We start from the raw sequence: 15,809 nt of genomic DNA, 5'->3' as shown, positions 1-15,809 counted from the left end.
GCTGCAATGTATTGATATTTTCTGACCAATATCTAGGAAACATTTCATGCACTGATCCATGAAATGGGAATGGATCGTGCACCTTGGCAGTGGCTTTGACGTTCAGTCAGGCTTTACAGCTGCTGTGCAAAGAAAGATAGTAAACCACTTCTGTTTTCGACTGTAAGCTGTTTGTTTTGTGTGGGAATCGTGGTCATACCGCGGTTATATGCAACTTGGATCTCTCGCAATTGGCTGAAAAGGGGCCGCAACTCAGTAAAACTGACCGTGTTTTCAGTGGGCTTTCTTGGCTGCCAATCTTGAGAATTCAGGTAGTTTCACTCTCAGCTTGCAGCCGGCTGTGAGGGGCTTGCACTTTGAAAACCAGTTGCGTTAGCCAGGTCCTGTGGATTCATGAAAGCAGCTGACATCGCTGTTGGATTACAAATACAAGCCTTGGCTCAGTAAGTGATATTGTTTCTGTTGTAGAACTGCACTCCCTGAGCAGCTTTTTAAAAGAAAAAAAAATTGTCAAGAAAGAATTGAGGAGGTGAGGAGAGAGAATGGTGATCTCTCCTGATCTGAAGTGAAAGATGTTTATAAGATTTGTCCATTTGGTATGAGGCCAACTATTGGAATCCTTGAATTGGGACTCTTAGGAGGCAGATCACCATCTACCTGTTGCACCATTCAATTATAAAAAGGCTGATCAGTACTTGAACTCCATTTGCGCTGCCGTACGCCATATTCTTATGTCACTAATAACTTTGGCTCACCAGCTAGGTATGAAACAACAAACGTTTATTTACAACGTACTATCTGACAGAGTCTTGCAGCTTTGAGGCTGCCAGTCAGAGTCCGGAATCCACCCAAGGCAAAAACCCGCACTTGTTAGAGTGAACCCCCACCCTGGTTCCCTGATTGTTTTATTCTGGGTCATGTGACCCCATCAGCCAATTGCCCCTTAAAAGGGGCCAGACGCCACAGTCACTGTGCTCCATAATCTCTTTTATCCTTGCCGAGCAAGAACCTTAGTAACATTTTTGTTAAATTCTGATTTGCTTATCATCCATAACCTTTCAGGAATTGAGTTCTAGATTTTCATCACTTTTATGTGTAAAAAGTGTTTCCTTGTTTCACTTCAAAGTAATTTGGATATAATAAGATCATGCCCCACTGTTCTGAATGTCCCCACCAGATGAGATACTTTGTGTCTATCATTTAGCACCATTTCCATGTTACTCACTGATAGATTTGAGGCTCTATTGAAGCAGGCAATTAACTTGGTGCCGACTGTCAATACTCATCTCGTTCACTTTAATTTAAGGTCATGTTCATCTCTACTCACCCGTTTTGGCATGTACCATAGCCAAAGCAAGCAAGAAGGCCTTCCGATGCTTTGTTTCTAGCTCATGTATAAAATCGGTTTTGTTTGACCTGTAAAATAGTCATGCCTCTGCTCTATTCTTAACTGGCAGCCCAGCTAAGATGAGAGTTTCCCAGGTAAATTGCAAAAACTTATGGTACTGTGTCAAGCAATTCAAACTTAGTACTTTTTTTAACTTCCCAATTTTAAATGGTGAAGGTTTTGTCATCTCAAATGATTTTTTAGTAATGGACATGAGGAATTGCCATATAAAGAGCCTGTTGGTGAGGACGAGGGGCAGGATTCTCCGACCCCCCGCCGTGAATCCTGCCCCGCCGCCGGTTGCTGAATTCTCCAGCACCGGTTTTTATTTGGGGGGGGGGGCGGGATCTGGCCCCGGAAGGGGCCCCCACGGTGGCCTGGCCTGCGATCAGAACCCACCGATCTGCGGGCAGGCCTGTGCCATGGGGGCACTCTTTCCCTCCGCGCTGGCCGCTGTTAAGCTCTGCCATGGAGAAAATAAACCCTGCGCGTTCGCAGGAATCACGGCAGCGGTTCTGGGAACACGCTGGCGCTCCTGCGCATGCGCCGTCTGGCGGAGGCCCTTCGGTGCCGGTTGGCGCGGCGCCAATCATTCCAGCGCCGGCCTAGCCCCCGAAGGTGCGGAGGATTCCGCACCTTCAAGGCGGCCTGACGCCGGAGTGGTTCACGCCACTCTGGCGCTGGTACGGCCCTCCTGCCGGATACCGGAGAATCCCGCCCAAGGTGTTCGGAAGCAAATGACTGGATTTTATGACATCAATCTCATGACTTATAACATTTAAGGATGTTCCAAGAGATGCTTTCTTTAATTTTTTTTTCTACCAAGTGGGCTACAAATTCCTCTGGACGCTGCTTTTTTGTCAATGGGCGGTTTACAAGTCATCACGTAAAATTTCTCTTGACAACCTGCCAAAATTGTGATTTTTTAATGTGTTACATTCCATGTCCTTTCGCACATCTTGGAGGGAACTTTGGTTTAGAGAATGAGGATCAATAAATTACTTTTCAAATGCGGTCACTTCTGGTTTAGGGAAATGCCTGAAAGATAATTATGCAGATAAATTCATGGATTGGTTCTGATCGGTCTTCTTGATTCTCAAATTCCTTCAACTCACTAATAGTATGACGTTCTTCTGATTTGTATAACAACACAGTTATAGATAACTCGCAAACTGAATGCAGAATATCGTTGGTTTGACCAATTGTGTTAATTTAAATTTAGGCTTAAACAAACTTCCAGTGAGGCAAAGAGGCCTACTTCAAAAATTTAAAAGTCTGATATCTTTTTATAACTGAACTTGAATGGAACACGTGAATAATTGAGTTTGTTTTCAAGTAGTCAGTCTTTTAACCCATGAAAGGTAATCACTTGTCCACCATTGCAGATCTGCAGTCGAACACTGATGGTGTGACCTCTCATATCAACATGACTGTGGATAATGTACATTTGGAGCATGGTGTTGTCTATGAGTACGTCAGTACAGCAGGAATAAAATGTCACGTCAAGGAAAAAATGGTGGAGCCTAAAGGATGTTTCAATTTAACTGCAAAGGTGTGAATTATTCAGTTATACTTCAAGGTCTGATTTGCTGTGCTAGATAATGGAGTACTGATATATCTTACATTATTGGACAAGGCCACCTATAAATCATATCATTGGCTTATATAATGGAGCTGGAATATTTTGAACCTCAAAGCCTCTATTTCAGACTTTTGAATGCATTCTACTAAATCCTAATGGGTCCAAAAGTCAAACCTCCCTGACCATTGATGAAGTCTGACACAGAGATGGTCCATTTAACTGATTGGACGTTAACCATACCCTTCTTCCCAAAACTAGTTTACAATTATGAAATCTGAGATTGGTTCAAGTGCAACATGAAAACAAATGCACCAATTCAAAATTGTGATTGCTTTTTACCATTGTACCATTTACTTTGATAGAAAATCAACTCTGAATCTTTTAAGGACAAAATGTGTTGCCACCAAGATCTAGTCCCTGCTTATGGATGACTGGATTGTAAGAAGGACAGGATGGGTGGATAAACAGATATTTTTTAAGTGGATGTCGAGGGGGGCGGTGGGGGGTGGACAGTGGGGATGAGGCGGAGATGGAACAAAGTCGTTGAGGGGGAGGTAGGGGAGAGAGACGGACAGTTGGGGGCACCAGAGATCAAATCATTTTATGAAGCTTTCACTGCGCACAAGCCAGAGAGTGGTTTGGAAATGTTAGTGCAAACCTGAGTGAGGATCATGTGCTTTGTGAGAAATGACACGAACACTTGTGTAGTGCAGATGGAATTTTAGCTATAATTTCAGGATGAATATCGATAAGTGTATAACTATTACTAATTGATGTGAGATGCTGGGATGTTACACCTATTACTGCCAATTACATAGAAGGGATCTGAATGATAACAGTATTATTCTTAATTATTGGTGTAATTTCATTGTGCTACTGTTAGTAGTTACTGGTGTCTCCCCCCCCCCCCCCCCCCCCTCCAACCCATCACCACACACACAAATACCTTGTTAATTTTTTGTCCTGGTTCTCTAAGAATCTTGGCTTGGTGCCATCAGCTGTTGTGCACATATGTACAATAACGAATTAGGAGCAGGAGTAGTCCACTCAGCCCCTGGAGCCTACTCCACAATTGAATAGGATCATGAGCAAAGATACTCCACCACACAAGGCCCAGCCCCCATAAGGTATATCCAACAGCATTTGCAGATATCAGGTTGTCAGAATGTCATGTTTTAAAATCTCCTGGAAGTCTTCCAACAAACATTGGCAGCCCTCCTGGGATTTGGTATCACTTAGCAATTAGTATGCGGTATCATCATGTGAGAAAATGGATGGATCTGATTGTCTTGCCAGATTGTTTTGAATTTTAATCAATTGCACATAGACAATTGCTTTCAAGATTTGCCAAGCAAAATTATTCTACCAGTGACTGAGGTAGCTTTTGATTGCCAATAAGTAAATGGGATTTCCCCACTATATCAAAGAAAGGACTCCATTATGTGCCGTGTTTATAGTAAAATAATTCAAGTACAATCTTCCGATTCTGATAAAATTTGAATGTTTACTTTTCCATTTTGGAAAGCCTACCCTTATTCTGCATTAAAAAATGTTACCACCCCCATCCCAATCTTTTTTGTTATCTGACTCGCCCAACTGTTCTGTAAAGCTCCCATGATAAATATCCCAATTTTATTTGTCCAATCGATGCTTGTTTTGTTAAAAATTCCTCATTAACTAACTTTGCTTATTTTGTCAGATTTTGGAAGCTTTGGCTGCAGATGATCGTCAGTTTGTAAAGAACTGCAGAGGATTGATATCTTCCAGAAATTCCCTTATCTTTAAGTCTCAATTTGAATTCAAACATCTGTGTGAGACCAAGCTCGGCACCATTGGCAAGCGAATTGCCAACTATTCCAAGGTACATGACATGCGGCAAATTTGTTTGCTAAATCATGGAATCCCACCAGTGAAATCTGATTCATGCAGTGCTCTATTTAATCTCAGATGAAGCTCTGGTATCACTTTCTGCTCTCTCTTATCACGATTGGCAGAGTTATACAGCTTCTTATATTTGTTCTGATTTTTCTTCGGTTGTCCTGAAGTAGGTCAAGTCTTTGGTTGGAGATATATGGGCTAACTTTATAGTTTTGATGCCTTGAGCTAAATCGTGATATTTTACAGCCAGACAAATTTCTCATTCATTCTGAGCACTAATGAGTCAACAAATTTATAGGAACACAATATTCTGTTTTCATAACATGGGGCTACAGAATCTATACCAATATTTTGGGGTTCAAATTCTAAGAATGGGAGATAATGATCCACTATTTTGAGGTACGAAATCTCCTGGTTGTCAACTATGACAAATATTTCTGAAGTTAATTGGAAAAATCTTCAGAAATAATTGAAACTATCATTGACCAGCGGAATCTCTGTCCCTTTTAATACAAGCAACTTGCAACTTTATGCTTTCAGCACCTAAATCCCTTCCCATGCTTTTATACATAGGAGATTTGTTAGAACACAGACTCTCTTGCTGAAAACAAGGTGAAAGCAGATTTGTAGTTTTTAAAAGAAAAATTGATAAATATTTGAACAAGGAGAGAAGCAAAAGAATTTGGAAAGGGCGCATGAAGGGAATTTAGCATCGCTCTTTCCAAGAAGTAGTATGAGCACTGTGGGCTGAAGGATGAATCACAGAGCGATTAATTAAAACACAGCCAAGTTAACAAAATGCTGGTGACAAAAACAAATTCTGTTCCCCAGCACTGAAGGAAATTACGTTAATTATAATTGATGTGCTGTCTGATTGTCTCCAAGATGAGCACATGGTTTATATCAGGTTTAAGTTTTGGAAGTTGTGGCATCAAATGGGGAATCTTTTATTGAATTCTCTTCTTTGTGGCTATCTTTAGTTTGCCCAGGAGTTGAAAAACAGCGCATGGCCCTCCTTCAAGCAAGCTTCTACCAAATTGCACCTGTTAAACAGCACTGACTTCTGTCCAACCAACTGTCATGTTAATGTAATTGAAGTGTCCTGTCCCAAAAGTACTACCTCGCTGGGAAGATCTTTCAGCATACGCTTTGGTCGAAAAAGTTCTTTCCTTGGCCTGGAACAGGATCAAGGTAATGGAAAATTACTGTCGCAATTTAAAAATTGTTTTTTTTTCAATCAATTCGGACTGAATTGAAAATGTTTGCAATAAATTCCCCTTGAATGAGTTGAGTTGCGTCACTTTGACCAAGTTGATTACAAGGCAAAGCTTTGACAAAGAGTAAGCCAGACCAGAAACATTAACTCCCTTCTCTCACCACAGATGCTGTCAGACCTGCTGAGATTGTCCAACATTTTTTGTTTCCGTTTCGAATTCCAGCATCTGCAGTAATTTGCTTTTATCTTAATTACAAGAGGTTCTGATGTGTGCTGTGATACAGTTCCATGCATGTCAACAGTTCTCTGGCACTTCACACAAATTTGCATTCTATCTGTGCAAGTTAAATACGAAGTCTTATAATACCAGGTTAAAGTCCAACAGGTTTGTTTCGATGTCACTAGCTTTCGGAGCGCAGCGCTCCGAAAGCTAGTGACATCGAAACAAACCTGTTGGACTTTAACCTGGTGTTATAAGACTTCATATTGTGCTCACCCCAGTCCAACGCCAGCATCTCCACATCATGTGCAAGTTAAGACATTGAATGTCAGCAAGTTAACTGACTGGTTCATAACAGCTTGCTCCCGTCCTCACCTGACATGAAACACATAAACGTAATGCTTTTCCAGCAGGAACGCCGAATGTTTTTTCTGGAGTTGGCTTCAAATACCCTTGTGCTCTCACTTTAAGCTTTCTTCATTTCTCCTGATTCCTCCCTTTCCCAAACACATTTTCAGCTTTTGTTTGGCAGCTTCAAATGATTTATATATTCAAGGTGCTATTCCTGCCAACGCCATGCATGCGTAGTTCGGGAATGCTTCTCCCTGACCTAATTTGGAGAGACAGATGAGGCAGCGGCCAGGACTAACGACAACGCTGCTCAAGTCATCGCAGTGCTGGTGGCATCCTTTTAACTTGTACTCGGAGCAGAATTGTGAAACTAAGAATTTGTATTCATCCAAAACCAATTTGAAAAGCTAAATTCCACCAGCTCATCTCCTGCTCCACCAGGGGCGACAACACTCTTGACCCCTGCTACTCAAAAATTAAGGGCACCTACCATTCCATCCCCCGACCGCACTTCAGACCATAAGACAATGCTCCTTCTCCCGACATACAAGCAGAAACTCAAGCGGGAGAATCCAGCTAAGAAGGTTGTGCAGTGTTGGTCCGAGGAAACGGAAGAGCTCCTACGTGACTGCTTAGAGACAGTGGACTGGTCTATATTTAAGAACTCCGCGACCAACTTGAATGAGTATGCCACCACCGTCACAGACTTCATCAGCAAATGATGCCAAAGAAAGCAGTACGTACGTTCCCCAACCGGAGACCATGGCTCAATCGCGAGATTGACTCCCTACTGAAGGACAGGACTAAGGCGTTCAAGTCAGATGACCCTGACCTATACAGGAAATCCAGGTACGACTTCCGCAAAGCCATCCGAGATGCCAAGAGAGAATATCAGACCAAGCTAGAGTCATAGATTAGCGTTGCAGACTCTCGGCGGTTGTGGCAAGGCCTAAACAATATAACGGGCTACAAAGCGAAGCCGAGCAGTATCTCCAGCAGTAGCACATCCCTCCCTGATTAACTCAATGCATTCTATGCTCGGTTCGAGCAGGAAACCAACGATCCGCTGTCGAGTGCCCCAACAGCCCATAACACACCCATACCCACCATCACAGCTTCCGAAGTCAGATTGGCCTTCCTGAAAGTGAACCCTCGGACGGGATCCCTGGTCGTGTGCTCAGAGCCTGTGTGGACCAGCTGGCAGATGTGTTCGCGGACATATTTAACCTGTCCCTACTCCGTTCCGAGGTCCCCACCTGCTTCAAGAAGACCACCATCATACCAGGGCAACGTGCCTCAATGACTACCATCTTGTGGCCCTGACTTCAGTCGTAATGAAGTGCTTCGAGAGGTTGGTCATGAAGCGCATCACCTCCATACTCCCAGAACGCCTTGATCCACTGCAATTCGCATACTGTCGCAACTGGTCCACAGCAGACGCCATCTCCCTGGCCCTACACTCATCCCGAGAGCATCGCGACAACAAGGACTCCTACATTAGACTCCTATTTATTGACTACAGCTCTGCCTTCAACACCATAATCCCAGCCAAGCTCATATCAAAGCTCCAAAACCTAGGACTTGGCTCCTCACTCTGCAACTGGAACCTTGACTTTCTGAACCACAGACCACAATCAGTAAGAATAAACAACAACACCTCTACAATAGTCCTCAATACCGGGGCCCCGCAAGGCTGCGTACTTAGCCCCCTACTATACTCCCTGTGCACATGACTGCGTGGCAAAATTTGGTTCTAACTCCATCTACAAGTTTGCTGATGATACGACCATCGTGGGCCGGATCTCGAATAATGACGAGTCAGAATACAGGAGGGAGATAGAGAACCTAGTGGAGTGGTGCAGCGACAACAATCTCTTCCTCAATGACAGCAAAACTAAAGAGCTGGTCATTGACTTCAGGAAGCAAAGTACTGTCCACACCCCTGTCAGCATCAACGGGGCCGAGGTGGAGATGGTTAGCAGTTTCAAATTCCTGGGGTTCACATCTCCACAAATCTGTCCTGGTCCACCCACGTCGACGCTACCACCAAGAAAGCACAACAGCACCTATACTTCCTCAGAAAACTAAGGAAATTCGGCATGCCCACATTAACTCTTCCCAACTTTTACAAATGCACCGTAGAAAGCATCCTATCTGACTGCATCACAGCCTGGCATGGCAACTGCTCGGCCCAAGACCACCAAAAACTCCAGAGAGTCATGAACACAGCCCAGTCCATCACACAAATCTGCCTTCCATCCATTGACTCCATCTACACCTCCTGCTGCCTGGGGAAAGCGGGCAGCATAATTAAAGACCCCTCCCATCTGGCTTACTCACTCTTCCATCGGGCAGGAGATACAAAAGTCTGAGAACACGCACAAACAGACTCAAAAACATCTTCTGCCCCACTGTTACCAGGCTCCTAAACGACCTTCTTATGGACTGACCTCATTAATACTCCACTCCTGTATGCTTCATTCGATGCCGGTGTTCTGTAGTTACATTGTGTACCTTGTGTTGCCCTATTATGTATTTTCTTTTATTTCCTTTTCTTTTCATGTACTTAATGATCTGTTGAGCTGCTCGCAGAAAAATGCTTTTCACTGTACCTCGGCACACATGACAATAAACAAAATCCAATCCAATCCAATCCCATCCAATACAGACTGTGATGGACACCTTGTCCAGTGCACTGTCCTCTTCCTGCTTTTGAAGACAGTCAGAGCCAGGGTAGATCTCCACATCAGACAACTTCCACCTACTTTAGCACTCTCTCTACAGGCAGGAAGCACCAGGGTTGCAAATGGAATAGCGACCGTCACTGGTTGGATCAGAAGCCTCTCCTCCCTCCCCAACCGGATCCCCAGAAATCATGGGCAGACTATGCCCTGATCGCCTGCCTGCCATGGGGTTTAGAAGCTGGATGAATGGCTTCAGGATCCAGATAAGATCCAACCGGCATTGTCTCCTGCAAATGACTCAATTGGATTCTGTGCATGCATGGACAGGTATCGGCCGCCATCTTGTATGGCTATCTTGCATTGGCAAGAGTCACGGAAGCTAAAGAATTCTAATAATTAATTTCCTTCATCATCTTATTTGTAAGAGATCTTGTCTGATCTGCATTGGGCAGAATGTGCCCCTAGAAATAGTAGATCCATTGGTGGTCATTTTCCAAAATTCTTTAGACTCTGGGATGATTCATGCAGATTGGACGTTGGCTAATATAAGCCCGCTATTCAAAAAGAGAGGTAGCGAGAACAGGGAACTATAGACTTGTGAGCCTAACATTGGTAGTGGGGAAGTTACTAGAAGGGTTTCGTAGCACAGCATTTGGAAAGCAGTGGTATAATCAGACAAAGTCAGCATGGATTTCGAAAGGGAAGCCATGCTTGACAAACTACTGGAATTCTTTGAAGAAGCAACTAGTGACTTGACCAGGGAGACCCGGTGGATGTGGTTTATTTAGACTTTCAGAATGTTTTTGACAAGGTCTCACATAACAGATTGCTATGTAAAGTTAAAGTGCATGGGATTGCGGGTAGTGTCTTGAGATGGATAGAAAGCTGGTTAGCAGACAGGAAGCAAAAAGTTGGAATAAATGGGTCTTTTTCTGATTGGCAGGCAGTGACTGATGGGGTACCACAGGGATCTGTGCTAGGACCCCTAATTGTTATATTAATGACTTAGACGAGGGAACTAAATGTCATATTTCCAAATTTGCAGGTGATACAAAGTTGGGTGGGAGGGTGAACTGTGAGGAGGATGCAGAGATGCTTCAGCAGGATTTGGACAAACTGAGTGAGTGGGCATATGCATGGCAGATGCAGTATAACATCGATAAATGTGAAGTTATCCAGTTCGGTAGCAAAAATAGGAAGGCAGATTATTATTTGAATGGGTGTAAATTGAAAGAGGTGGATACTCAATGAGATCCTGGAATCCTCGTGCATTAGCTGCTGAAAGTAAGCGTGCAGGTACAGCAGGCAGTAAAGGAGGCAAATGGCATGTTGGCCTTCAGAGCGAGAGGTTTTGAGTACAGGAGTAGGGATGTGTTGTTTACTGCAGTTGTATAGGGCATTGGTGAAGCCACGCCTGGATTACTGTGTGTGGTTTTGGTGTCCTTATCTGAGGAAGGATGTTCCGGCAATGGAGGGAGTACTGCGAAGGTTTACCAGGCTGATTCCTGGGATGGCAGGACTGTCATATGAGGAGAGACTAAATCGGTTAGGATTATACTCATTGGAGTTCAGAAGTGTGAGGGGGGATCGCTTTGAAACTTATAAAATTCGAACAGTATTAGACAGGGTAGATGCAGAAAGAATGTATCCAATGGTGGAGGAGTCCAGAACTCGGGGTCATAGTTTGAGCATAAAGGGTAAACCTTTTAGGACTTGTTGTGTTGGGCGCTCTGGATCCGTGGAACACATACAGGTCACCAACACTTGAAATAGTGCAACACTATTTTATTGAGTCATTAACTGTTTAACATACTCTCACTGTGGGTGAACACAATATTAGCTTTAACTAAAGATCTATGCCTTGTCCTAACCAGTCGATGCACTCAGCACATGGTGAATATCTGTGTTGCAGGCTGTGAGCTCTGTCCTACTAGGAAGCTGCAGCTCGAATGAGCGGGAACTCTGATGCCCCCTGTCTTTATAGTGCGAGTGCTCTAATTGGTGATGGGCTACGGTGTTGTGTGTGTTGATTGGTCCCACTGTGTGTCCATCAGTGTGTGTCTGCACCATGATATACTGGTGTATATTATGACAGGACTGAGATGTGGAGAAATTTCTTCACCCAGAGAGTGTTGAATCTGTGGAATTCACTATAACAGAAAGTAGTTGAGGCCAACACTTTACGTAATTTCAAGAAAGAATTAGATATAGCTCTTGGGGCTAAAAGGATCGAGGGTTATGGGGGAAGGCAGGATCAGGACATTGAACTTGATGATCAGCCATGATTATAATGAATAGTGGAGATGGCTCGAGGGGTTTGAATGGCCTCCTGCTTCTATTTTCTATGTATGGTTTTTGTAATGGGGCAAAAGATGTGTTCAGAGGAGGTGTCAATGATTACAAGACAATCAATATCAGTACCTGCTGCCCGGGGAAACGGAGAGCAGCGGCTAAGACCTCAAATGATTGGGCTCCGTGTTAACAGAAGGTTGTGCCTTCTCAAAATACGAGGTGCTGTTCTTTGAGCTTGTGTTGTGCTTTATTGAATCTTGTATGAGAGGCTGAGGTCAGCGTGCGATGGCAGATTGTGGGCCGACCAGAAATGTTCAGCAATGCACATATGCAGTCTGTGTTTTAACTTCCTCAATCTAGAGGAGACCACATCTTGAGCAGCAAGACCAGTTCACGAAATTAGAGGAAGTAAAATTTGAAAAGTGTGCTTGGGATCCTGAATACTGGGAAGGGTGGAAGTGGTTGGAATTTGGTGTGCAATTAATTTTACATCGGAGATTGGTAGCTTTACCAGGCAAGGGAATAAATTGATTTGAAGCCAGGGCAGTGAATGGAGTTAGGATCCTGATCAGCCATGATCTGATGGGGCGTGTGACGTGTGTGTGGTGGGGCGGGGGGGAAAGACAGGTTGGAAGTTGAATAGATTATCTCTGTTCGTAAGTTATGTCTCCTGTATAAGAGTTGGATTTCTAGTTTGCAGATTATAAACTTTCAGGAGAAGGCAAGATTTATATTCCAGATTTTGTCGCACTTTAGTGGTTAATGTGAATAAATCTTGATAAATGGGAGAAAATGCTCATCTTGTCAGCAGTACGTTCGCGAAATGAAAATGGGCCGAGGAACATTCCTTGGAAATTGAAGATGTGGATTTTATGGAAAATGTGATGGTTTCAAGTAACATTTGGCCAGAGGAAAATGTGAACTACTTTGAGCTTTGTTTCCTTTTCACTTCCCATTTTTGTTGAGAAACCTAATCTTGACGCATGACTCAGACCATTGTCAATGCCAAATCATTGAACTTATGCACATGGTTAAGCATTGGCCACAATTAGGCTGTGTTTCTCCTTCAGGAGGAGTTCCCTGTCTTTGCAACCTGGTGTTAATTCTCAAAAGATGAAAATAGCAGGGTTATGAAGAGCCTTGGCCTGTCCAGGCATTAGTGCATTGTTGCCTCTTATGCCAAGCAATTGACAGGGCAGAGACACGGCGGGCGGAAATTCAAAGACTGATGCCGGCCTGGCAAACCTGCTGCTGATTGTTGGCCCAAGGTCTGCTGGAGAATAACCCCAAAATTTCAATTGCAAGTGCATAAAATCTTGTAAACTTCACCTGGGGCTCCTCTGTAGCCTGTTGCTAGCTCCTTCCAGATATTCAGATGTGGAACCTGGGGGTGGGGGTTATCACCAACTTTGCGTGGCACAGTGACCACTGCAAGAGGAAAGGTAGGAGGCTAAAAATTACTAACATTGATATGTTGAAGATTTTGCTTTTTGTTGTCAGAGAAATTACACCCAGACATTTATCTTTGTGGAAGAAAAATGGGAGTAAAGGATTCTAATATTTGCGTTTGAAAATTGTATGGCCATTGGAAGAATAAGCAGTTATTGCAGCGAACAGCAAACAGAATTATTTTGCCATTCATCTTGTTTAGTGGCCACAGAGGAGTCCAAAACTAGAGGCATAAAGAAACGTATTTTATTACAAAGTACACTATATGCACAGTACACTTGAGATCCCGGCTGGAAAGACTCCTACTCCGCTGATGGGCCCACTGCTCCCCTCACCGGGGAAGCTCGTATTCTACGAGACTCCCGGGAAGGATAATTGGTCTGTCCCGTTGGTCTCATGCGAGTTATAACATGTTGCATGCTGTTTTCCTGAGTCATTGGCTGGGATCTTCCGGTCCTTTCTTGCCAGTCCCACTGCGGGGATCACCTTCGGCGGGACTGGAAGATCCCGCCGGGTGGAAAGACCGAAAGTCCCGCTCATTTTATAGTCTCGTCAGTGGATATTTGTAGCTATCGGGAGTCTGATGGGGATCTGCGGTATAGGTGAGCAGATGAAACAGCAGAGAGGAGTACTTCAGTCAATCCGATTGAAGAATCCTCACTGAGATACGCAGACTGCAAACAAATGAATTATAGGTAACGTTTAAGTCAGAGTACGAGAAGAAAAATAAAGACACACATAGTATTAATAGAATGACATCAAGAGTAAAACTAAATAAAAAAGGTATACAAATCTGCACCATAAATTAGGGAACAAGACTCTGTGGGTGAGATTTAACCAACAACGTTGCACCCGGCGCAGCTCTGGGCGCACCGGTTAAATAGCGGAAAAGGGCAGAATTGAGATTCGTGCTGAGCACAAATCCTTCTGCAGTTCGACCGGCCTGCTCCCGATGGCGAGTTCTGGATCTCTCCCAAAAATGGCAAATATATCATGAACCCTAATTTTCATTAATTTCAGTCTCATTAGTGAGATTGAAGGCGAATACCACGGCCGCCTGGAAATTAACCAACTCCCCAGTGAGATATCATGCAGGCGTCGTTTAGTATTCTTTTTTAAAAACGTGATGCTGGTGCAATGGCAACTGAGGGGAAGTGAGGAGATGAGTAGCCATTTCCATTTTCAGGCATGCAGCTCAAGGGCACCGTGCTTGTGGAGGGTCTGGAAGTTCTCAGGGGGATTGGGCTTGATCAAGAGGCTGAAACGTTTTGGGTTGGGTGTCTCCCCTGGGTCGGGGGGTGAGGGGCTTTGCATCTGTGAAGCTTTCAAGCCATCTTGAAATACTGTAGAGACCCATAATAGGGGTAACCACAGCTGTAACCTGTCTGTCCTACGAAACATTTCCAAGACAGAGCCTGCTGGATGACACTCGGAGAGAAAGCAGGAGTGTCATGGTAAGGGATGGGTAGGTGGGAGGATTTGGGTTTGTGGGATTTGAGGGTTCTGGGATGGAAGCCCGAACTGATTGTTGATCTCTCTCCTCCAATTCCTCCCAGATTGTTTGCAGGTGTGGATCCTTCAGAGGCTGCCCTCGTGTTGCTGGTAACAGCCGAGGCAGTCAGATGCCGGAGAAGGCAGCAGCAGCAGCGACACAGGCTGGAGGCGGCACCCTATGTGCAGGGTGCCACCACACACCCTGAGGACCCCGTCGCCCATGAGGCCCAGGAGAAATCCAGAGGGGGAGGCCGGTGATGGCCCAAGGTCTACAGGCGTTATTGGTCTTTCGAGGAGGTGATGGACAGCACGTGCTGCAGGAGACTCCATTTCAACAAAGAGACAGTGCGGCACTTGTGCCACATCCTCGCGGGCATGGCACACGTGGAGGGGGAGGACACCCACGCCTGGTGGCCATGAAGGTCACTATAGCCCTCAAGCATTATGCTACCGGCTCATTCCAGGGCTCAAGCGGGGACCTGTGCGGCATTTCTCAAGGTGTAGCCCACGTGTGCATTCGGGAAGTCACAGATGTCCTCTATGCCCGGACGTCCAACTACATAACGTTTCAACCTGGACCAAGCCCACCAAGATTCCCGGGAAGCAGGATTTTCCACTATCGTTGGGTTCAGGGGACAGTAGATGGCACTCGTATTGCCTTGCGCGCACTGGGACATCAGAGAGTGTCCTTCATTCACAGGAAGGGGTTTCACTCCCTGAATATTCAGATTGTGTGCAACCACCGCCTCCGTATCATGTACGTATGTGTCTGCTACCTGGAGAGTGTGAATGTCATCTACATCCTGGAACACTTGGAGATCCCCAAGTGTCTTCGAGGACCACTCCAGGATGACGGGTTGGCTCTTGGGAGATGAGGAGTACCCGCTGAGGTCCTGGATGATGACGCTGGTGGGGAGGCTGGAGACCGAGGCGCAGGTCTGATATAATGTGCTGTCATTGAGTGGTACATCGGACTGCTGATAATGCGCTTCTGATGCCCGGACCCCTCTGGTGGTGCCCTGCAGCACACCCACCAGGTGGCCTCCTGCTTTGTGGTGCTATGCTGTGCCCTCCACAACCAGGCAAAGCTGTGGGGCAGCATGTTGAAAGAGGAAGGACATGCAACCTTGTCTGAAGAGGAGGAGGCTGACGAGTCGCTGGAGAATGAACCTGGGGTGGAGCCACAGGAGGCACTGCAGGATGGGGGGCACACATCGACAATCGACCGGCATGCCCAGAAGACATGGGAGACCCTC

At 45.0% G+C, this 15,809-nt stretch overlaps 1 protein-coding gene across 1 annotated transcript in view; it reads left to right on the top strand.

Annotated features, from left to right (window-relative positions):
• The window catches only part of LOC140428408 (phosphatidylinositol 3,4,5-trisphosphate-dependent Rac exchanger 1 protein-like), a 303,808-nt gene that overhangs the window by 230,266 nt on the left and 57,733 nt on the right, over positions 1 to 15,809 (top strand). The window contains exons 22-24 of the mRNA XM_072514826.1: positions 2,773 to 2,939; positions 4,669 to 4,830; positions 5,828 to 6,038. Of these exons, the coding sequence (XP_072370927.1) occupies positions 2,773 to 2,939; positions 4,669 to 4,830; positions 5,828 to 6,038 (540 nt within the window). The remainder of the gene's footprint in view (positions 1 to 2,772; positions 2,940 to 4,668; positions 4,831 to 5,827; positions 6,039 to 15,809) is intronic.

The sequence above is a fragment of the Scyliorhinus torazame genome, chromosome 8, assembly GCF_047496885.1.
Source record: "Scyliorhinus torazame isolate Kashiwa2021f chromosome 8, sScyTor2.1, whole genome shotgun sequence".
Classification (NCBI taxonomy): domain Eukaryota; kingdom Metazoa; phylum Chordata; class Chondrichthyes; order Carcharhiniformes; family Scyliorhinidae; genus Scyliorhinus; species Scyliorhinus torazame.
The sequence above is the reverse complement of the archived record's forward strand: the minus strand, read 5'-3'. Positions and strand labels throughout refer to the sequence as shown.